At 60.6% G+C, this 22,957-nt stretch overlaps 2 protein-coding genes across 4 annotated transcripts; one reads left to right on the forward strand and one right to left on the reverse strand.

Annotated features, from left to right (window-relative positions):
- Positions 1-1,188: 1,188 nt before the first annotated feature.
- LOC111094809 (basic proline-rich protein-like) lies at positions 1,189-13,794 on the reverse strand. Its single transcript, XM_038586690.1, has 7 exons — positions 13,623-13,794; positions 12,499-12,604; positions 12,318-12,420; positions 12,021-12,201; positions 11,083-11,389; positions 10,155-10,928; positions 1,189-1,414 (listed from the first exon to the last, which is right to left on the reverse strand). Exons 1-7 carry the CDS (start codon positions 13,792-13,794, stop codon positions 1,189-1,191), a joined length of 1,869 nt encoding a protein of 622 aa, XP_038442618.1.
- On the forward strand, positions 10,490-21,534 carry AKAP17A (A-kinase anchoring protein 17A). Of its 3 annotated transcripts, none has more exons than XM_038586719.1 (6): positions 10,490-10,560; positions 14,292-15,069; positions 15,561-15,709; positions 18,103-18,343; positions 19,519-20,462; positions 21,474-21,534. In XM_038586719.1, the coding sequence occupies exons 2-6, from the start codon at positions 14,308-14,310 to the stop codon at positions 21,517-21,519; spliced, it is 2,142 nt and encodes a 713-aa protein (XP_038442647.1). In that variant the 5' UTR covers positions 10,490-10,560; positions 14,292-14,307; the 3' UTR covers positions 21,520-21,534. The 3 variants fall into 3 exon arrangements, with proteins under 3 accessions (XP_038442647.1, XP_038442646.1, XP_038442645.1); XM_038586718.1 differs by having other exon boundaries at positions 10,519-10,614; XM_038586717.1 differs by lacking the exons at positions 10,490-10,560; positions 21,474-21,534 and having other exon boundaries at positions 19,519-21,441.
- The last annotated feature ends 1,423 nt before the right edge of the window (positions 21,535-22,957 follow it).

A 22,957-nucleotide genomic window follows, 5' to 3' on the forward strand; every position in this document is an offset into this window, starting at 1 on the left:
CACAGCACATTTTATCCACATTTCTGCAGACTCCGAGCGTCTTGGCATGCATTTCCCATGAAGCAGCACGGTGGGTGCGTCTCTGGTGCGATGTCACAGCTACCCCTAGGCGCCTGTGCCCCCGGACAAAGCCATGATGGTCACACGCACACGGGCCTGGGTACACACAGGCGCACACGCAGCCCGTCCTCGGCAAACGTGCGGCGCTCTGTCGCAACCATCTGCGGGGAGTCCGACCTGCACTGGGCTCTGGGCCCCAGGGGCCGCACTGGAAAGCACTCCGGGGTGTGGGTCATCGATAACCTGGCGGGTGGGTGGCCGTCATGACCCTCCCACGTGCACGCCTGGCTCGTTTTTAGACACCCCCGCAGCGGAGAGCTTGGGAACACCAGACGTACGTGTGCTGCAGCGCTTGCTGTGCACACAGGATGGGGATTCGGGACACAGCCACCGTGTCAGCGAGAAAGCGTACGGGGACAGAGCCCTGGAGCGGCAGGTGCGCAGGTGCGGCTCCACCTGGGCCCCGCCAGGTGTCCCTGGGCGTCCTGAATCCTCAGGGGCCCTCGCCCGCTTGCTGAACCCACCAGGTCAGGGTGTCTTCCCTGTTTGACCTTGGGATTCCTCATCCTGGGTCTCGTCTTGCCTGGAGGTAAAGTTCATGAAGTGGCTCCTGTTAATCGACGCGTTCTGAAGGCTTCGGGAACGACCTCATCGACGCCAAAGGACTGCATGTCTAGTGGGGGATCAGGTGCTGTGGGACCTGGGAGGACATGGCTGGGGAAGTCGCGGCCTGAGAGTGGAGACACCCAGCAGAGACGCCGGGGCCTGGTGGTCAAGGTTGGCGTCCACGGGGAACGAGTCGGGCGGAGAGCAGGTGTGCGGGATATGAGGTGACCACAGAGCCGCGTCCCCTCGGTGCTGGTGCTCCCCGAAACCCACAACCCCAGTCTCACCGTGAGAAGAGCACCCACACGAGTAAACCCCAACAGTGGTGCGTCCTACAAAATCCCCCGGCCAGCAGGCCTCCGAAATGCCAAAAGCTCCCCAGCACCGGGGCGCGTCTGAGAAAGTGTCACGGCCCAGGGCGACTCCAGGAGACGGGCCGCCTAGCATGTCACTGGTAGGGGGGACGGGTGGCAGGTACCGCCCCTGCCTTCTCTGTGCTGACCCCTGCATCACCCTGACCCCTCAGCACGGGTGGCCAGGACTGGACGTGGGGTCTCCCTGGGCCCTGGATGCAGCACCAGCGCTGTGGGAGGGCCGGGCCGCCAGTCGGCCTTCCTGAGGGGTCTCTGCCAGCCCCGCTCCTTCCTCGACAGGCTTCCCGAAGCCCTCAGCTCCCAAGGAGGGCTGGTCTGTAGCAGGGGTGGGGTGTCGGGGGCTTGCCTGGGTGTCCAGGATCTCCGCGAAGCTTCTGCCAACAGTCAAGGGGCTGATCCTGAGGCGTCTGTCTGGTACTTGTGGGTCTACCCACAGACTGCACCCACCCTATGTGGTTTGGGGTTTTCCTCTGGGGTCAGCGTGACGCCACCCCTCGTCTCAAGTCCTGTGGTCACAGCGAACACTGTCCTGCTTGGGGCCAGGGGCACGTCTTCCCTGCTTCTCAGACTCTCCTGTTTTCCAGAGCTCAGAAATGGAGCAAACAGCCTCATTTGTCTGTCTACACCTGTGTGTGTGTGTGTGTGTGTGTGTGTCTGTGAGATCTGTATTGATCCATCATCTACCTGTCAATCATTTCTATCCATCCACCATCCATCCATCTGTCCATTTATCCATCGACTGATCGATCAATCTACCATCCATCCATCCACCATCTATGTATCTATATGCTTATCTATAATTTATTTATCAATCATCTATCGACCTATCTCCCTATGTGGCATCTCTATATCTATCCACCCATCCGTCGTTTATCCATCACCCACGTATCCATCATCTAACTATCCATTAGCTATGTATCTATGTATCCATCCATCCACCCACCCAGCCACCCATCACCTATGTATCTATGTATTTATCTATCATTTACATATCAATCATCTGTGTATGTGGGTGTCTGTCTATTGAGCTGGGCCAATGAGATGCATAGATACAGAGAGAGCTTTATTTTAAGGGGTTGGCTCACACACTTGTGCAGATGCAATTCCAGAATCTGCAGGTGGAAGCAGCAGTCTGGGGACCCGATGAAGACTGATGGTTTGAGCCCGAAGGCTGTTCTGCAGCCTGAATTCCTTCTTGCTCTGGGGAGCTCATTTTCTGTGCGTTTGTCTTCTTCAACTGATTGGACGAGGCCCACCAACGTTAGGGAAGGCAATGTCTTCTACTCAAAATCCACTGATTTCAATGTGCCATCACAAAATAGCATCACAGAAAGACCCAGAATAGTACCTGGCTACATATCTGAGCGCCATGCCCCAGCCAGGGTGACATGTAGAATTAACCATGATGAACGGATGGCCTCACGCGCCGAGAAGCTGGAGGGCTCACCTGTTTGTTTATCTGATTCATGCAGAGCAGAGAAAAATCTGTCTGCAGGGAGCCGACCGCCGGAGGACCCCACGGAGAACGCAACTCCTACGAGGCAAAGAACAAACCCCATCTGGTCCTCCCCTCTCCCCGAAACCTTCCAGTGGCCACGCCTGAGCCGGGGCATTCCTTTTCTCACAGGTAGTACAATCTCTGGTATTACAGTCTCGCAGGTACATCTCTGAACCCTGATGACGGTGGCGTGGCTCACGCGGGGTCCTGTCACTCGTCCGCAGCTGTTGTTCATGCAACACGCAGCTTTCTAGGTCTGACGCATTGCACCTGCCCATCCCACAGGTACCCGGGCGCCTGCTAGGTGGGCTTTCACAGGGGGACGCTGTCGGCTTCACACCTGCTCCCAGAACTCTTGCTGAGAACAAATCTGGTTTACGAAACCCGCGGAATGACGCCCCGTGGCTCTTTCAAAGCTAAAATAATGCTTGAGGGGAAGCCTTAGAGGAGAATATGACTCCGCGATAGTGTGACACTTGCTATCCCGTGGATGGACCGTGAACATACGACGCTCGTGAGAGAAGCCAGACACACGAGGGCTGCACGGCGTCTGATTCTATTGACATGAAATGTCCAACACAGGTGAATCTAGGGCAGAAAAAAGTGATTTACTGACTGCCAGGCGCTGGGGAGTGGGACGGGGAGAGACTGCCTAATGCGGATGGGGGGTGTCCTTTGGGGACATGAGAATGTTCTGGAACTAAGTAGAGCCGGTGGTTGCACAACCGGGAGCATGTGCGCTAAATGCCATTGCACCGTTCACTTCAAGATGGTGAATTTTATGTGACGTAAACTCCACCTCCGCCCAGAAAAATACCCGTTTGAAGATAACCGGGCTGACGCCTTTGGGACTGGGGCCAAGGGAGGAGGGCTCCTGTTTGTGCCACTGATAAGACTTTTTTTTTCTTTCCTATTCTCCAATCTCCAAAAGGGTTTCCGAGAAGGCTGAGTGGGCCAGGTGTGATTGCAAGCATGCAGGTGGTGCATGCTTTGGTAAAGTTGCTGAATTGTTTCTGCTGCCTTCACGAGGGGAGGGGAGGCCTGTGATGGTTGCCCGCCTGGCACCGAGGCTCATAGGTATTTATTAGGAAGAAATGACTGAGATGTGGAGCTTGTGAAGGGCACCGTGCTTCCATGGACAACTGTCCCAGGGAGAAGATCCTGCTCCTGTTGGGCTTTGTGGGCCAGCTGATCCACCATTGTCCCCTTGCTGCATGGCCAGCTTGCCCTCCCAGGGCAGGTCTCCACTGGCCTTCCACACACAAGGGAAAAAGCAAGGAGGTCAGGTTTTGTTCCTCCAGCTGCCCAGGATGGGAGGGTCATGCTGTGAGTACCAGGAGACTGGCCAGTTTATGGAGGGACATGGGCATGGAGTCCTGGCCACGCTGGCTGCTGAGCCCTGCTACATGGAAGGAGGGAGTGGGGACGTGGTGGCCAACACCCCTCCCAGCTCTACATGTACCTGGGATTCAGCATGAGAGTCTTGTCACGGTGGCCACACAATGCCTGGTGACTGATAAGGTGACAAGCAACCGGAAGAAGGCAGGAAATGAACCAGCCACACCTTCCCTCCTCATGCTGGGGAGCGGAACACCCACGGAAGCCCCACCTTGAATGTTGGCTACCCAGCGTCCTGCAAGCCTTGGTAACCGACATGTGAGAGCAACCCAGCTGCTGCGCCAAACAAATAACACATGGACTCTCTGTGTGCCGAGTGCATCTCCTTGGGGAAGGCGATGCAAACACGCGCCCCGGACGCGCTGACCAACGCAACGATGATCCCCTCACACGCTACTGAGAACAACAAATGCGGTTACAGACATTGGCGATGAGCTAAACATTGCTGTTTGGAATAGGGATGGGACCCGCGAGGTGGATTGATTAAGCATGAGAGGTTGATGGTCATTGGGTCGAGAGAAATTGTCCAACGTGGACATTCTTTCAGTTGAAACACGAAATAGGTGACGAAGGAGGGTTTGAGAAATATGTGTGATGAGCATGCTTCCCGTTAAAGTCAAGAGGGCAGAAATGTAAATCTGGAAGGACAGATTGGTGGATGGATGGATGGATGGATGGATGGATGAATGGTTGGATAGATGGGTGGGTGGATGCAGAGATGGGTGAGTGGATGGATGGGTGGATGGATGGATGGAAGGGTGGATGGATGGATGGATGAGATGGATGGATGGGCGGATGGATGGGTGGATGGATGGGTGGGCGGATGGATGGATGGGTGGATGGATGCATGGATGGATGGATGATGGATGGATGGAGGGGTAGATGGATGGATGGATGATGGATGGATAATGGATGGACGGATGGATGAGTATATGGATGGATGAGTGGGTGGATGTATGGATGCATAGATGGGTGGATATGAGTGGATGGAGAGTGCAGAGGTTGCCAGAGCCCTGACATTTGATCCTACCTCAGTTATCTGGTCACTGGAATTTTCAGTGATGTCTCAGGCTTGGACCCTGCCTACGGGTCTCCCTGGTAGGCCTTCTTTGTTGGAGGCCTCATAATGGGGCTGCTCTCCTGGGCCTCTCGCAATGGTCACTTGTCACTTGAACTTTCCAGGTGGCCCATCCCTGCACAGTTTGCTCTGAAGGCCACACTCCTTCCTGGTTCAGTTCTCGCTAGCCTGGCATCTTACATGCTATTCTGGATCATACCCCAATGACCCTAAGGAGAGAAAAGCAGAAGTCCTGTACGCTGGTGAGAAGTACGAGGACACCATTTCTATCAAAGGAAGGGACACTTCTATATCTTGGTTTTGCATATTTATCTCTTGTTCTGAGGCTGCCCTTTGATCTGATCTCTACATCTGATTTTTCTACTCCTCTTTCAAGAAATCACAGAGAAGCACTAAAGCCGTATTTGAACCCATGTAGATAAACCCAAGGCATGAAGACACCAAACCCATGTCTCTAAAGCAGGAACAAACCATGTAGGAAATGTAGAGTCAGTCTTAGAATGAACAGAGGGGGACACTCTGCGAACAAACATTCAGGTCCAGGAAGCACCACGTTTCTCTGTACGATCTGGACAGGCCACGTGGGTGAGGGGATGTAGGGGTTAAGTTGGGCTTAAAGCAGTGAGACACAACCACAGCCTCCACCTGGATGCGGAGAGCTGGTTGTGGGTTCAGCTTTGCCCCTAGACCCACAAGAGCTCCATTCTGCGTGGGAGCCCGCAGGAGGTTTGTAGGATCTTTCTCATGGAATGTCAGTCCTCCAAGCATATTCAAGCACACCCCACTCCCCAGTACCTGCCTAGGGGAAACCACTCTGCCCCCAGAGGCCAGGATACCCTCAACTTCCTTCAACAAGCTGTCGTGCACATCCGCCCTTAAGGCTTCTGCTGTGATCTCTTGAGGGGACCCCTCCCTGTCCTAGCCATGCTTTATTTCACATCTCCTTTCAAACTGCTTACCATAAATTGTAGGACTTGTGCACTTTGTTTTCATGTGGTGAAGACTCAGCCTGACATAAAAGGAGGTCTGGTCTCTGCCCCGGCTCCTGGTAGGTGATGTCCAGGCCACGGCATGTCCTGTCCTGTCTTTGTTTGCCTGGGAGCTTTGATCAGTTGACCATGTAGTGATGTGGTTTATGATGAGGGCTTCGAGACATGCTTTATTAGTCTTAACCTCCAAGAGGGTGTGAAGACTGAAGATATTATCGTGAACCTCCAGAAGGAGGTGAGACTAAAGGTCAGCCACAACGAGAGTATGTCATCAAGTGTTTTGTGTTTTTTTTTTTTTGTTTTTTTTGTTTTTTTTAACTGATGGCAAGGCTCAGGTGATCTTCCTAGGTTGGCAATATCCCACGCAACTTGTCACAGATCGACGCTAGTATAGATGGATGGGTAGATACGTGGATGGATGGGTGGATGCATGAATTGCTGGATGGATGAATAGATGGATAATTGAATTGTTGGATAGATGAATGGATGGATTGATAATTGAATGGGTGGATGGATCGAGGGAGAGATGGTTGAATTGGTAGATGGAAGGATGGATGGCTTAGTTCACTGTCTCAGGGTTGCAGCTCCAATGTCACGGTTCTTCCTCCTCCTGGACTCACTCAGATCTCCGGATCTTACTGGGCAGTTCCATCAGGGCTTCAGGCATCTCCAAACCAACATCATCCCAACTGGACTCACCTGCCTCCTTCCTGCGCCAAACAGAGCCTTCTCCTAATTGATTTTCCTATGATGGAGTGTATGTCGTCAGTCTCACCCAGTGGCCAGAGCCGGGGACCTCGGGGTGATTCTTATCCTTCCTACCCACGACCCCTGCAATTCAGCTGGACACCTTTAATTTAGCTACAAGTCCTCTATCCTTCTTCATCCCCCTTTCTCCATCTTTTCCAGTGCCATGGTTCCACCACCCCCAAGTGCTGTTGCACACTCTGAAGTCACCATGGAATACCAAACCATCACAACACTGGGAGCCTGTGACATATCTGCAACATGCCATCTTCCTGTAATGTCGCCTCCTCTTGGGTGAGTACAATGATGCCTGACTCAGCGTAGGGGTGCAATATGTGGCTGACTCAGAACCCTGTATGTGTGCATTGAGCTGCTTCCCATTCTCATAATTAATGCTGCCAGAAGCATTAATTGCACATATGCTTTGTATACCTTAAAAATATATATATATGTTTAATCCAGATACCCCTGATACGTGAATGTGCTGCACATACTTATATAAGTATCTGGGTATGTACAGACATACGTGCAATATAACTTGCACATGTTTCTTTGTATACCCACAGGGAATAATCCTCTGGGATGAATTACCAGCAATGGAATTGCCAAATCGAAGAGAATGTGGGCACAGTAGAAATGGTAATTAGTAGACATTGTTCAATTTCCTTTGGAAAATCAGGGAAGTTAACATACCCAACACCAGCAGAGGAGAGTGTGACGTTCCCACACGGCCTCCCCCTCATGGTGCGGAGACAACAGAATTCCCTTTTCTTTTTATCTTGCTGCTTTAGAACTAGTCAGGCACTTGTTGAGTTAAAAGTTCTGGGATCGATAGAGAACTTTCCAGGAAGAGCACGAGTTGCCTAGGGTGGATTTCGTAAATAGGGTAACGTTCATGGGAAACCACTGGACAGGTCTCTGCTGAGGATAGATGAGGGATTAACTAAGTGACCCTCAAGACCTTGGCTTCCAACCACACTAGAGGATTAAAACGGCAGAGCTCCCACCAGTGTTCGTTAGGGTGGTGGGTGCGCCACCTGGTGGAAAGGAGTTGTTTTGAATTAAGGCTTCAGAGGCATGATTTATGAGGTAGAGGGAGGGACAGAGGGAGGGCTGGCTGTATAAATTGTTGGATGGTGGAATGGAGATGTCAGTGAGGGGGTGGATAAATGGGTAGATGGGTTGTTGGATGGATAGATGGGCTGATGGATGCATAGATGGTGGATGGATGGATACGTGGCTTGATGGATGGATAGATGGGTGGATGGATGGATAGAGGGGTGGATGGATGGATAGTCAGCTCTAACCCAGCATGACTGGTGTCCTTATGAGGAGCAGAGGCCTAGAGACAGACACACACGGAGGGAAGATGTCAACCAGCACTGGGGACGGTGGGGTCTCACTGGAGACACCGGGCTGTCTTACAAGCTAACTGGTTACTAGCAGAACTCAGTTCCCTGTGGTGGGAACGGTGACACCTTCACCTCCTAGAGGCCACCCGGCAGTTCCTGCCAAATGATCTTCTCCATAGGCGGTTTGATTCTTTTTTAGGGCAAGCAGGCTGTGTCTCAGCTGCTGCAGATCTCACGCCTGTCTTAATCCTGACTTCTACACCTGATTGGGCCAGGCCCACCCAGGACGGATTTTTGCTTCTGATTAGCTTGCACGAACTCATTACGGACTTTAATGACAACTGCAAAATGCCTTCACCTTTGGCATAGCACCCCGGGAGCGAATCCCATCATCCTGCCAGCCTTCATCCCCACTCAGCGAGGGTAACTTATGCAGCTATGCACTCACCACACTAGTGCACTAGGGCAGAGCTGCAGGTATTAGGGACTTTGTTTCTCTATTTCTGAGGTGCATCCAGAAGAGGGGTATCTTGCTCAAACACAGAAGAGGTTTCCTTGAACTTTTTTTTTTTTTTTTTTAATTCTTACAACCGCGTCTTAGGTGTGCAGGTCCTGAAAGAGTATCTCATTTCTCAATTTGCTTTGCAAATGCTTCAGAGAACAGAGAGGAAAAACAGTTTCCAAATTTAACAGTTCCCCGGGGAAACGCGCCATCGACTCGCAAGCAGCCTTGGGGAGAAGGTTTTAACGAGAATCCCAAGCACCTCTCCGTTCCCAACACGGAGGAGGAGTTATATAAGGACGGCAAAGCCGCACCTCCCACCCAGGAGCCTGTCTGGGTTCAAACACTGGTCCCCACTCCCGCCCCTCCCCAACCCGGGGCCCGCAGACCCTCTGTGTCGTCCTTGCCAGGGGTGCATGATCATGTTCGCTGTCATGGGCGGCTTATGAACAGCACGGCGTGACTCACACGCAGAAGACACCCAGACGACGTGACTCACACCTACCAGACACCCAGAGAGCCAGGAGCCCCATGTGACACCAGGGTCCCTGCACCCACTCCGGCCCCCTCCGAAGCTCAGGTTTTGGCACCTGTGCAAACGACAGAGGATCTGTGTGCTTGCTCTGCCACCCTGGATTTTCACTTGGCGGTCTTGTGACATACTTTTTTTTTCCCCCTTAAGATTTTATTTATTTGATAGAGTGAGACTGAGAGTGTGTGACGAGGGGGGCGGAGGAGAGAGAGAGGGAGAAGCAGGATGGCCCGCTGAGCATACAGCCTGCCTACCCGGGGGGGGGGGGGGGGGGGGGAGGGGGGCTTGACCCCATGATCCCCAGATCATGACCTGAGCTGAAAACAAGAGTTGGAGGCTCACCAGGCCGGAGCCACCCACGTGCCCCTCCCTCAACACCTGCCTCATACAGTGTCTCGCCTACTGTGGGAGCTTAATGTGTTAACTTAATGCATCATTTACAGATACGTGTGTCAAAGATCATGACATATTACACATTGAAAGTATTTTATGTGGATTTGCAAGTTTTATAATGAGCATATGCATGTGCATAAATATGTTCATTTAAATAAACAGGTGAGGGATCCCTGGATGGCGCAGCGGTTTGGCGCCTGCCTTTGGCCCAGGGCGCGATCCTGGAGACCCGGGATCGAATCCCACGTCGGGCTCCCGGTGCATGGAGCCTGCTTCTCCCTCTGCCTGTGTCTCTGCCTCTCTCTCTCTCTGTGACTATCACAAATAAATAAATAAATACCTTAAAAAAAAATTAAAAATAAATAAATAAATAAATAAACAGGTGAAATAAAAACGTTCACTTAAAATACTTTAAATCTTTAAGAAACAAATCATATTTCAAAGTGAATTGTGTGTCAGAACAAACTACACGAGGAGGAGAGACGCGAGGGCGCTAAAGCACGAAGACGTGGGTGTCTATCCCGTTACATACTTCGACGTGGTTACATTGTAACTTCAATTCCGCAATCCAGACGCGTAGTAAATAATAGTAACTAAGTAGTAAATAAGTGAGCTCCGCGTTGACCGTGCGGCGCGGCGGCAGGCGGTGCGTGGTCCCGACAGCGCGAGGGGCCCGGCGCGGCCCGTGCACCTGCCGCAGAAGCGCGGCCCAGGTGAGGCCTCCGGCTGGACGCGGGCACAGCTGGCGCCTGGGGGGCGGGGCGGACTCGCGCACGCGCAGTGCCAAGCCCGGGCCGGCCCGCCCCCCCTCGCGGGGGCCCCCCGGAAGTCCCGCCTCCGGGGCGGGGCCAGGCCCGGCAGACGAAACGGGGAGCCGCCGCGCGGCCGCTTCCGCGGCCACGAGCGCCGGAAGCGGAAGTGCGTCACAGGGGCGGGCGGCGGCGACGGCGAGTGGCGTCGGGGGCGCCTCCGGCGGAGGGTGGCGGCGCCGGGCGGAGAGGCCGCGGCTGCGGGGTCGTCGCGGGTCGGCGGTGAGCTCGGGCCTGGGCGGCGGTGGCCGGGGGCGCAGGCGGAGCCCCGCGCCGGTGAGCGACACCCCGTGACCAGCCGTTTCCGCGGACGGGGCCGGGGCTTCCGGCGGGGGGGGGGCTGGGGTCGCTGAGGGCGGGGGGCAGCGGGGGCACCGAGGGGGAGGGGCGCTCTGCGGGCCGGGGGTCCGGGGGTCCGGGGGTCCGGGGGCCGTCTGCGAGGGCACCGGGGGCACCGAGGGAGGGGCGAGGGGTCTCGGTGCCCGGCGGGGGGCACCGGGGGCACGGGGACGGGGTCTGGGAGCCCCGGGGGGCAGCCGGGGACCGGGGTCTGCGAGGGCGGGGGCTCCGGGGGCAGCCGGGAACCAGGTCTGCGAGGGCGGAGGGCACCGGGGGCACCCACGGGAGGGTCTGCCGGGTCTGGGGGCTCCGGGGGGCAGCCGGGGACCGGGGTCTGCGAGGGCAGCCGGGAACCGGGGTCTGCGAGGGCGGAGGGCACCGGGGGCACGCACGGGAGGGGTCTACCGGGTCTGCGAGGGCGGGGGCTCCGGGGGGCTCCGGGGGCAGCGAGGGGACGGGCGCTCCGGGGGCTGGGGCTTCCGGGGGTGGGCCGGGGTCACCGGGGGGAGCGGGGGGAGCGGCGAGGGGTCTGGTTGCTCCGGTCGGGGAGCCGGGGTCTGCGAGCGCGGGGGCCCGGGGGGCGGCGAGGGGAGGGGTGCATGGGCGCAGGGGCTTCCGGGGGGTGGGCCGGGGTCTACGGGTTCTGGGTGCTGCGGGGCCGGGGCTTCCAGGGAGGCCGGGGTGTGCGACGGCGGGGCGGGGACCGGGGGCACTGCGGGGAGGGGTGTGCGAGGTCTGGGCGCTGCGGGGGCGGGGCTTCCAGGGGCGGAGTCTGCGGGGGCCCTGGGGGCCCCGGGGGGAGGGGCCTCCTAGTCTCGGTGCTGCGGGGGGTCCGCGGTCTGCTACGGCGGAGACACGGTGGGGGGAGGGATCTGCGGGGTCTGGGTGCTGCGGGGACCGAGCTTCCAGGGGGCGGGGTCAGCGGGGGCACGGGAAGGGCCTGCGAGGTCTGGGTGCTGCGGGGGCGGGGCTTCCGGGGGCGGAGTCTGCGGGGCACCGGGGGAGGGGCCTGCGGGGGCGGAGTCTGCGGGGGCCCCTGGGGCACAGGGGCAGGGGCCTACGAGGTCTGGGCGCTGCGGGGCGGGGCTTCCAGGGGCGGGGCTTCCAGGGGGCGGGGTCTGCGAGGTGTGGGAGCTCCTGGGGCCCCGGCGTGGAGGGCTGCCGGGGCCGGTGGGTAGGACGTCAGCCTCGGTGGGGCAGGGGGTCGTTGCGGAGGGGTGGGCTGGGACCTGGACGACCAGCGGCCCCGGGGCCGTGTGTGCAGGGGGCCGGGCTCCGGGGGCTGCGGATGGCCTGGGGGCGGCGTCGGCGTCACGGATGGCCTGGGGCCCTGAGGACGTTACGGGGGTGTGGGGGTGTCTGCGGGGCTGGGGGTGCTGAGACGACGGGGTCCAGAGAGCCTAGGAGCTGCGGGGAGCGGGGAGGGGGCGTCGGGGCGGGGCGGGGCGCCGCGGGCGGGTCCGGAGTCTGCGAGGGCGGCGGGCACTTGGGTGGGTGGTTGGGCTGGGGTTTGCTGGCCGGGTGCTGGGGGGGCGGGGGGAGGGGGAGGGGATCTGCGAGGCCGGGGTTCCCCGAGCAGGGGGCCTAGATAGCAGGGCGCTGCAGTCGGGGAAGGGCAGGGGCTGGGTGCGGGGACGTACGGCAGGCGAGGGTCTGCGGTGCAGGGCTGGACTCAGGGTTAGGGGCTCTGCGTTGTGGCTGGGGACTCCGTGGAGCCGGGAGGGGGGGCCTGCGGCTGGAGGCCTGGGGGCACCAGTCTCCTGGGGCTGTGGGAGGGGGCGGGGCTCCGAGGGCTGCTGTCTGCGGGTCTCCGGCGGTTACAGGGGCCGGCCCGGGTCCTGGGGGCTGTGGGCTGGAAGGGGGGTCATGGAGTGTGGGCGTGACGGCGGGGTCAGGTCGGGGCGGGGGGCTGCGGACAGCACGGGTACTGCAGTGGGGGGCAGGCCGTGGGGGATACAGGGGCTGCTGCTGCTACACAGGCTCAGAGTCCTGGGGGCTGCCCTGGTGCCCTAGACGCTGGGGTAAAGGGCCGGTGTCGCAGGCTGTCCCGGGGCTTGGGGAGCCTGGGGAGCTATTGGTGGGAGCGGCTGGCAGTGACGCATTGAAGGACCTGCTGGGGGCGGGGCACAGGGAGGGGCCGGGGCAGCCACCAGGGATGGGGGTTACGGGGACGGCCCTGGGGTACCCGGGTCATGGAGTGGGTGTGGATGGTGCTGTTGGGGGGGGGCACTGCCCCGTCTGCTCAGGCTCCCGGATGGCCCTTGCTGTCCTGGGCAGACGTCTGGGGTCTCAGCCAGCACCAGAGCCCCTCACCCCCAAGACCGGCCTGGGGGCTCCTCTGCCCTCCACCCCCCTGTGTGCGGGTCACTGCCCTACTGTACGCACCCCCCCCTGTGTGGGGCTCCCCCCAGACCAGGCTGGGGGCTCCTCTGCCCTGCAGCTGCTCCTGTGTGGGGGTCACTCCCCTACTGTACCCCCCCCCGCCCCAGTGTGGAGCTTCCCCCTAGACCAGGCTGGAGACTCCTCTGCCCTGCACCCCCTGTGTGGGGTTCACTGCTCTACTGCAACCTCTGGTGTAGGGCTCCCCCCTAGACCGGGCTGGGGGCTCCTCTGCCCTGTAGCTGCTCCTCTATGGAGGTCACTGTCCTACTGCACCCCCCCGTGTGGGGCTCCCCTCTAGACCAGGCTGGGGACTCCTCTGCCCTGCAGCTGCTCCTCTGTGGGGGTCACTCTCCTACTGCATTTCTGCAGTATGGGGCTCTTCCTAGACCAGGCTGGGAGTCTCTGCCTTGCAGCTGCTCCTGTGTGGGAGGTCACTGTCCTACTGCACCCCCCTAGACTGGGCTGGGGGCTCCTGTGCCCTGCACACCCCGCCCCACCTGAGCCTCAGGGCCTGTGGGGAAGCTTCCCAGCCCGTGGGTGTCGGCGGAGGCAGCCACCTGTACCGTTTGGGCTCGTGCCTGCAGCTCGGATCTCTCCGGAAGCCGCGCACTGGTCCGAGCAGAAGGGGGGGCTCAGAGAGGGTGCAAGAGGACGGGTGCCCACAGGGAGCCCCAGCTGTGCAGGGGCCCTTGTGCTTGTCCCTTGATGGCGGGTGCGGAGGGAACGGGAGTCCATGGGGCAGTTGTCGGTGGATGTGTCGGCCGGGAACTTCCTTCCTGCTTCCTCCGGGCCACCACCTGCGCACACCCTCCCCCGGCTGCAGCCGAGCGCCTTCCTGCCCCTTCCTGCCCCTTCGTGCCCCTTCCTGCCCCAGCCTCTGAGCCTGCAGCCCGGGGGACCTGGGTGCTGCTCCCAGCCCGCATGTCGCCCGTGGACGGCAGTGGGAGCCCCTAGCAGTGTTGGTCCACGGCCCTGGGAGCCCCGCTGCTGCTGCTGCTGGGCACCCACAAAGGCTGGTGCACTCGGCTGCTCTTAGAGGTTCTCGTCAGCCTGGTTTCCTCTGATTAAAAAACACAAAACATGAGGGCAGGTGACGGCGTGTTTTAGTGCAGCAGACAGGTGTGCCCGTGGCACGGCAGAGAAGCACGCCGGTGTCCGCAGGCCTGCCGTGGGGCCGGGCGCGTGCACGCTGCTCTCCGCGCCCACCCTGACCGCCCGTGTCTGTGTTTCAGGCCCGAGGTCCCGGCTATGGCCGCGGCTACCATAGTCCACGACACGTCTGAGGCGGTGGAGCTGTGCCCCCCGTACGGCCTGTACCTGAAGCCCATCACGAAGATGACCATCAGCGTGGCGCTCCCGCAGCTGAAGCAGCCCGGGAAGTCCATCTCCAACTGGGAGGTGATGGAGAGGCTGAAGGGCATGGTGCACAACCACCAGTTCTCCACGCTGCGCATCTCCAAGAGCACCATGGACTTCATCCGCTTCGAGGGCGAGGTGGAGAACAAGAGCCTGGTCAAGTCGTTCCTGGCCTGCCTGGATGGCAAGACCATCAAGCTCAGCGGCTTCTCCGACATCCTCAAGGTGCGCGCCGCCGAGTTCAAGATCGACTTCCCCACCCGCCACGACTGGGACTCTTTCTTCCGTGATGCCAAGGACATGAACGAGACGCTGCCCGGGGAGCGGCCGGACACCATCCACCTGGAGGGGCTGCCCTGCAAGTGGTTCGCCCTCAAGGAGTCGGGCTCCGAGAAGCCCAGCGAGGAGGTCCTGGTCAAGGTGTTTGAGAAGTTCGGGGAGATCCGGAACGTGGACATCCCCATGCTGGACCCCTACCGCGAGGAGATGACCGGGCGCAACTTCCACACCTTCAGTTTCGGGGGCCACTTGAACTTCGAGGCCTACGTGCAGTACCGCGAGTACGTGGGCTTCATCCAGGCCATGAGCGCCCTGCGCGGCATGAAGCTCATGTACAAGGGGGAGGACGGAAAGGCCGTGGCGTGCAACATCAAGGTGAGCCCCCGCCGGGCCGCCTGCTGCGGGCGGTGGGGGGCAGCGTGCCCCTCGTGTGGCATGCGGCTCCGGGTGTGGGCAGGCGCACAGGCGGCCCCGCGGAGGAGCCAGGCTGCGGGGGCCCTCGGCGGCGGAGGGGGGCCTGTGGCGGCCGGCTGGTGGTGCAGGTCCAGGGGACGGAGGGGCCCTGCTGGGGGGGGAGGGGAACACACTGTCCCTGAGGAGCATGACGGGCTTCCCTGCCAGCAAACGGGGCAGGCCAGCCGTGTCTCAGAGCGCGCGCCCCGCTGGCATCCCGGCTTCACACGGGAGCGCAGGGCAGAGTATCACTGGCCCTGTGTGTTCGCGTGTCCGAGGCACGCCTGCCTGTGGACCCCACGTCCTGGGTGGGGCCACCTGTGGGGGCGGGGTTCCCTGCTCGTGAGCGGAGCCGCCTGGGACCGCCTGTCCTGTGGCGCGCCCGTGGGTCACTGCGCTCTCTTCTCTCGAAGGTTTCCTTCGACTCCACCAAACACCTGAGCGACGCCTCCATTAAGAAGCGGCAGCTCGAGAGGCAGAAGCTTCAGGAGTTGGAGCAGCAGAGGGAAGAGCAAAAGCGCAGAGAGAAAGAGGCCGAGGAGAGGCAGCGAGCGGAGGAAAGGTGTGTGTGCACACGCGAGGGCTGTACACGGCCCCTGGACGCCCGCTGTGTGCGTGAGTCTGTGTGCAGGTGTGAGCACGTGCCCGCTGGGGGCCTGGACGGCGCCTTCTGTGTAGAGCCTCCTGTGGGCGTCGTGTGTGTGTGTGTGCACGTTTGAGTGTGCAGGTGTGAGCATGTGCCTGCCAGGGGCCTGGAGGGCGCCTTCCATGCAGAGTCTCCTGTGGTTGTCGTGTGTGTGTGTGTGTGTGTGTGTGTGTACATCTCTGTGAGCAGGTGCATGCACGTGCCTCCCAGGGGCCTAGATGGCGCCTTCCATGCAGAGCCTCCTGTGGGTGTCGTGTGTGTGCAGGCTGGATGTGCGTGTGGTGTCCGGGTTCACCTGCGCCTGGTCTTGCGGTTTATCCGTGCGTCGAGCGGACTCCGCGCTCCTCGGCTGCCGCGCGTAGGTTTGCTTCCGTAGCTTCCGCTCTACTGCAGACGGAGGGCCACGCTGCGCACTGCTCCCGCTCCAGCGTCCCGTCGGGGGTGGTGGGTGCAGACCGTGTGCGTCACTGCTGACCCAGCTCCCCTCCCGGATCCCTCCTGGGAGCGTGTGGTGGCGGGGTGGTTGCGGGGCAGTGGGGTGCGTGCTGGCGCGGAGCTGTGCCATGGACGCCACTCCTGGGGATGTGCTGGGGATGTCACACTGCCCGGCCGCTCCCTGGGTCAGCACCTCTGGGGCCGGGGCGGGAAGGGCACGGGCGGCTCCTCTGACCTCGGCACTATCCCAGCAGCCCAGCCCTTCGCCGTGCGTGTGCCTGCTGATCACGACCCACATGCCCCCAGCGGGCAGGGTTCCCTGTGCGGCCCCACTCCCTGGGTGTTAGTGGTGGGACACGTGCGCACGCGGCCTGAGGACCGGCCTTCCCTGTGTGTGGGCTGCAGGCGAGCTGGGCACACGGGGCTCCCAGACGGGGGGCAGCGCAGGTGCTGCGGGTGCTGCGGTCATGGCGAGCCGCGAAGGGGCAGGGCCGGGGCCTGCAGAGCCTGCTGCTCTGGCCGCTCGCCATCCTCACGTTGGGGCCCCCACCCCTGGAACACGGAGGGTGTGAGTTCTTGGGCTCCGTGGGGTTCGTGTGAGAGGAAGGCCTGTCTGCAGGGGTTGTGCTGAGGCGGTGGCCGGCTGTGTGGAAGCGGCCGCACCTCGGGGATCTCTGAGCTCCTGACCACCGTCCTCGCTGTCCCGTCTGTGCACGTTTGTCTCTTCTGGAATCTCATTCACGGGGGGTTGCAGGGCACATACTGTTCTGTCTTCAGTGGTTCCCGGAGCAGAACGCCCCCAGAACGTTCCGTGTGACCACACACACGTGTACTCGTCCGTGTTTGCAGAGCCCTAGCGATGGGGGCTGTCACATCTCAGCGTTGCCTGTACTCACAGTTATTCCCTGAGCCGGCTGCCGTGTGCACGACCTCCTCTGTGCGCCCCCCATGCTGTCATGGGCTGGCATGCCACTGGGCATTGGGTGTGTCCTGATGCTCCTCTCCACCTCCTGCACTGGCCCCGGGTCCAGCGTTCCTCTCCTGTCCACTTGTGTGGCTTGTGGGGCAGGCACGCTGTGTCTCAGGGGTCCTGCCTGGTGTTCCTGCCTGGTGATCCTGCCTAGTAGTCCTGCTTGGTGCTCCCGCCTGGTGCTCTTGCTCAGTGCCCCTGCCTGATGCTCTTGCCTAGTAGTCCTGCCTGGTGTTCTTGGCTAGTAGTCCTGCTCAGTGCTCCTGCTCGGTGCTCCTGCCCAGTGCTCCTGCTCAGTGTTCCTGCCTGGTGCTCTTGCCTGCTGCTCCTCCCTGCTTCCCTTGCCTAGTAGTCCTCCCTGGTGCTCCTGCCTAATGCTCTTGCCTACTAGTTCTGCTTGCTGCTCCTGCCTACTAGTCCTGCCTGGCGCTCTTGCTTAGTGCTCCTGCCTGCTGTTCTTCCCTAGTAGTCCTGCGCAGTGCTCCTGCCCGGTGCTCCTGCCTGGTACTGCATCCCGGGGCCGCTGCTGGCCTCTGGACCTGTGTGTGTGTGTTGTTCAGACCTGATCTCCCTGTGCCATTAGAGCCACCCCTTCTATTCTGAGGCTTGAGCTTGGTTAGTAGGATACTCCCTCCCAAGGTCCTGAAAATTCTCGCTCCGGCGTGTGCCTGCCCGTTCTCCAGTTCCTCAGATTCCGCAGAAACTTACTACCCGTCCCAGTAGTAGGGGAGTACTCCTGTCCCCCGACCTTATCCACGGGGATGAAGAGAAGGGCGGCGCTCGTGCACGTGCCCCGGTGGCCATGCTGTCCGCGCTTGCCTAGTTGTGCCCGCTGACCGCGTCCTGAGCGCTGACCCGCGGCGCGGCGTAGATGCCTCACGGAGCCCTCATGTATTTTGCGCAGGAAACAGAAGGAACTCGAAGAGCTGGAGAGAGAGAGGAAGCGGGAGGAGAAGCTGCGCAAGAGGGAGCAGAAGCAGCGCGATCGCGAGTTCCGTCGGAACCAGAAGAAGCTGGAGAAGCTGCAGGCGGAGGAGCAGAAGAAGCTGCAGGAGAAGATCAAGCTGGAAGAGCGCAAGCTGCTGCTGGCCCAGCGCAACCTGCAGTCCATCAGGCTGATCGCCGAGCTGCTGAGCAGGGCCAAGGTACGGCGGGCGCGTGGATGGGCGGGCGCGGGGGTCTGGCCAGCGGCCCGGAGCGGGAGGTGGCGGCCGCCGCCCCCGTGAGAACGGACGTTCGTGCTCACAGCCACGCCATCGTCGGTAGCTTGTAGCCTTCCTGCCTGGTCCCAGATGCTAGGGTGTGTCGTTGCGCAGAGCTCGTAGCGCCGTGACGAGCGTCACCTGCACTCACGCCTCCCAGACTCGGTCCCCGAAGCCCGCAAGGAGCAGGCACGCAGGGTCACCGTTGCCCGGGCGGCGGGAGTGGCCGAGCTCCCCTAGGCCCCTGCGGATGCCCGCCTGCGGCAGATGCTGTGCCCGGGACCGTCGGGACCGTGGGCTTTGCTCTGACCCCACAGGCCAGCGGCCAGGGGCTGCGGGAGGCTGAGGGCCGAGCCCGCTGCTAGACAGGGCCCGTGCGGCGGCGTCCCTGCGGGGCTCAGCGGGCGCCATGGGGCCTGGTCGGCCCACGTCCCTCGTCCGCGGCCCTGGATCTGACAGGTGTCAGCCGGCGCGCTGCGGATGAGCGCCTCAGAGCTGAGAGCCGCCTCGTTCCTCCCACCCGCTCCTTCCGGAGGCCCGACCGGTAACTCCTGCGAGCCGGGGGCCGGGGACGCGCGGGGACCCCGCCCGGCACTCCTTGTGCTTGGGCAGGCCGCGTGCCCCGCGGAGTCAGGCGCGGGGCGACCCCATAACCTGTTGTCTAATTACAGTTGTGATAAGTCCCCGGGAAGGAGACTGGCAGGCGCGCTGAGACGTGGCAGCTCAGCTCTTGTTTCATGGTGAATATTGAAGACGCTAACCCAGGCCAGGCCCCGCACGTCCCGCGGCGGCCACGGCAGCGTGTGTCCGCCTCGTAATCTCAGCTCCCTGACGCTGGTGACCGCTTGCGACCTCACAGCAGGCCCCGTGTGCGCCTCGGAGGGGCCAGGCCCCACCCGGAATGCCCGCCCCGGGGCTGTGCCACGTAGCTTCGCCTCGGGGTTTCCTTCTCGCTCGGACGCATGACGGCCCGGGCGTGGTAGGGACGGGCGGGCCGCACTCCGGCCGGAGCGTCCACCCGGTACCCCCAGGCCTCAGGGCATCCACAAACCCAGCGCCTCCTGGGAGCGTGTGGGGTGCGCGAGGTACATGTCCGCGTCTTCCCCTTTGTGCTGCAGGCCATGAAGCTGCAGGAGCAGGAGCAGAAGGAGGAGACGCTGCGGCTGCAGCAGCTGGAGGAGAGGCGGCGGCTGCAGGAGGCCGAGCTGCGGCGCGTGGAGGAGGAGAAGGAGCGCGCGTTGGGGCTGCAGCGCAAGGAGCGGGAGCTGCGGGAGCGCCTGCTGAGCATCCTGCTGAGCAAGAAGGCCGACGACCCGCACACGCAGGACGAGCTCGGCGTCTCCCACGCAGACCTGCTGCAGCCCGTGCTGGACATCCTGCAGACCGTGTCGGCCGGCTGCGTGGGCGCGGCCTCCCTGCACCCCCTCGTGGGCCAGCCGCCCCCCGGCACCCCGAGGGAGACCCCGCCCCGGCCGGAGGCCGACAGCACGCCCAAAAATGTGAACGGGAGCCTGGCTGAGGAGGCCCAGTGCAGGGAAGGCCTGAGCGCTCGGCTGGCCGCCGCGGGGGACGGCTCACCTGAGAAGAGGTGCCCCGGCGTCCTCGCCTGCATTCCCGACAACAACCAGCAACCCAAGGGCGTGCCCGCCGCCTGTGACCAGAGCGTACCCAAAAAGGACACCCGTTCGGAGCAAGACAAGTGCAACCGCGAGCCCAGCGGGAGCCGCGGCCGGTCCAGCGGGGGCCGGGGGGAGGACGACAGACACAAGCGGGAGAGGAGCCGGCCGCGGCGGGCTGGCAGCCGGGAGGACGGGAGGCAGCCGCGGAAAGAGCGGCGGCAGCACAAGAAGCACTCGCGCCAGGACGACAGCCCTCCGCGGCGCAGCGCGAGCCCCGACCACAACCGCTCCCGCAGGTCCCACAGCAGGGAGCGCTCCAGCCGCAGGGAGCGGAGCCGCGACCGCAGGGGCGGCTCGGGCAGGAAGCGCAGCCGCCACCGCCGCAGCGACCGCGACCGGTCGCGCTCAGGGTCCCCCAGCCGGCACCGCAGCACCTGGAACAGGTAATGCAGGGCGTTCCCGCACGTGGCCGTCCCGCGGAGACGAGGCCCTGTGGCGCTCTGGCCCCTCCTCTGCCCGGCCTCCGCAGAGCGCAGCCAGGGGGCCACCGGGCAGGACGGCCGCGCCTTGCAAGTGTCCCTTGGTGAGCCTCTGGCGGCCCTTGTGTCGGAACGCGCAGCCCTCAGTCGCTAGCTTTAGTTGTCCCTTCAAACTGTTGATCCGATAGCTTTAACGTCACCGATTCCCTCTCAGTCAGGAAACGCGCTTGCCGAGTGGTGACGAGTGCAGAGCCCCCTGTACACGCAGGCGGAGCAGCGTCTCTGTCCCCTTTGGGGGCACCCGCATGTGCGCTGATTCTCGGGAGGCCGGTTGCACGTCACTGGGGACAGACGGTCACGTATGGACAGACGGCCATGGTCCCACAGGGCCACGAAAATTCGAAAAGGCCCTGCCCTGGTGGTGTGTTTTTTTTTTTTTTTTTTTCTTTTTCTTTTGTGATTTTAACTGATTGGGAAGCGCAGTTAGGATGCCAGTAGCACCCGGCGGCGCTGGTGACCCGTCACGTCACGCCTGGAGACCGTGCCAGTCCTTAAGGTCAACACTCAGACGTGCTTTCTAAGGCGTCGGTGCGCGGGGGGCGCCCCCAGCACGGTCCGATGCTCGTTCGCTTCAGAGACGTTCACGTTACAAACTGGTGATTAAGCATATAAAGAAAAAAAAAGGGGGTTGGTTAAAAGCTTTGGTTTCTAGTCGAGGTTAGCGTGTGTGGTTTTTTTAAGAAGCTGTTTTGCTAAATTATTTTTACTTGGAACGTTTCAAACAGATTTAAGGCTAAAAACTTGTTAAATTTTATAATCATTTGCTTCTCCAAGTGAAGCTCAAGAAACACTTAAAAATAGCTGTAATGTTTGCGTTAGGAAAGATGGTGTTTATTCCAGTTTGCATTTTTTTGTGAAATAAAACCTTTTTCCAATGAACTAATATTTTCCAGCCTTTCTGTTTGTTTGTTTAAGCTCTTGGGGCTGCGTTCCTGGGCTGAGCGTAGTTGAGCAGCTCTGACACAGATCGAAATCATCGCTTCCTTTAGAGCCGCTAGCTCGTGGGCAACGATGCACTTCGTAGGGCTGTCGCTGTGAACTCTGCCCGTGGAAGGAGGATCCTGCGTCCTAAGAGGCGTTCGATTTACTGAGCTAGACTCTAGCAGATTCACGAAAGCTAAAGAGCCGCTTTCTAAAGTCAATCAAGGTGAAAGTCGCTCTTTTCTCACCTGGCCTCGTAACAGGCAGGAGTCGGCGCTCCTGCTGGGACTGCAGACGCTAACCATCCCTCCACCCGCCCGTGTGTCGCTAACACGCAGATCTTGTCCGCATGTGGACGGCTGGTCACAGGCCTCCTGCACCCCAGCTCCCTGGCACAAACCGAGATGGACACGGCACACTCGCGTCTTTCTTTCTCTGGCATGGCTCTTATCTTGTCTCTCACCTGCTCAGGTGAGGGTGCAAGATGTGCTCAGGCGCCCAGTGATTGGAAACGCTTCCCGGAAATCCCGTCCGGGTCCCTGTAGCCCAGCCAGCGCTGGACGTTTGTTGGCCCCGTCAGTGGCTCAGAATGTCCTGGGACCGGGTGTTGGGAAGTCTCTGAGGTCAGGGGGAGGTCTCTGAGGTCACGGGGAGTGCTCTATGTGAGCTCAGGGAGGTGGGTTTGGGTTTTCGTGACTGATGTTCTCCAGCCGGAGGTCTGTATGCTGGAGGGAGCAACGGTGAGGAGGGGGCTTATGGCAACAGGTGTCGACCTGGAACACGCTGGTGCATTGGGACGAGGAGGGAGGTACAGCTGGGGAGTGTGTGGCCTTCAGGGCGCATGGGATGTATATGTGGCTGGTGGGTGGGGGTGCAGGAGGGCCCCGGGAAGGGTGGAGAATGCCAGCCCCATACCTGCCCGATGGGATGTCATGGGGAGGAGACTCAGGAGTGTGAGTTTTGAAGACCCCATCCAGGGCTCTGCATGTACATCCAGCCCCTGTGGTGCAAGGAAGGCGGGGTGGCCACAGTGCTGTCCAGGCCGGTCCACCCTCGCTGTCCTCCCAGCTGTGGGGTCTGTCAGTGACTGATGAGGGGCGGTGCTGACACCTCCAACCTTAATAGCAGATACAGCACATTCTCCTCGCTTTCCTGTCAGATTTTGCCCTTTGTATTCTGACTCTCTGTTATCGGGTGCGTACAAGTTAACCATGGTACCGTCTTGGGAGAACTGACTCCTTGCTCATTTCTGGCACTCTTTTTATTTATTTATTTATTTTTTTATTCTTGGTAATTTCTTGTTTTGAAGTCTCTGGTGGCAAACGGGGAACAATGGACTCTGTTGGGAAGAGGTGTCCACGATGGTTTACGGGGCAGGAAGGGAGTATTTCCACCCCAGAAGCTTTGTCCTACACACTTGTAGGGCGAGGAGGGAGGGTAGCGTCTGCCTCTCCGTCCGTGTTTGTCCGGGTCTCTGT

This window comes from Canis lupus, chromosome X (genome assembly GCF_011100685.1).
Source record: "Canis lupus familiaris isolate Mischka breed German Shepherd chromosome X, alternate assembly UU_Cfam_GSD_1.0, whole genome shotgun sequence".
Classification (NCBI taxonomy): Eukaryota; Metazoa; Chordata; class Mammalia; order Carnivora; family Canidae; genus Canis; species Canis lupus.

What these genes read in the sequence shown, in the direction of transcription:
- LOC111094809 (XM_038586690.1), bottom strand. Translation starts at nt 13,794, where the DNA reads ATGGACTCCCGTTCCCTCCGCACCCGCCATCAAGGGACAAGCACAAGG. An exon ending in ACCGCAGACCCTCGCCTGCC is followed by an intron (nt 12,202 to 12,317) that starts GTACGTCCCCGC and finishes CCGCCCCCCCAG; the next exon opens with CACCCGGCCAGCAAACCCCA. An exon ending in CCCCCGCCCTCGCAGACCCG is followed by an intron (nt 10,929 to 11,082) that starts GTAGACCCCTCC and finishes CCGCCCTCGCAG; the next exon opens with ACCTGGTTCCCGGCTGCCCC.
- AKAP17A (XM_038586719.1), top strand. Translation starts at nt 14,308, where the DNA reads ATGGCCGCGGCTACCATAGTCCACGACACGTCTGAGGCGGTGGAGCTG. An exon ending in AGGCAGCGAGCGGAGGAAAG is followed by an intron (nt 15,710 to 18,102) that starts GTGTGTGTGCAC and finishes TATTTTGCGCAG; the next exon opens with GAAACAGAAGGAACTCGAAG. An exon ending in AGCTGCTGAGCAGGGCCAAG is followed by an intron (nt 18,344 to 19,518) that starts GTACGGCGGGCG and finishes TTTGTGCTGCAG; the next exon opens with GCCATGAAGCTGCAGGAGCA.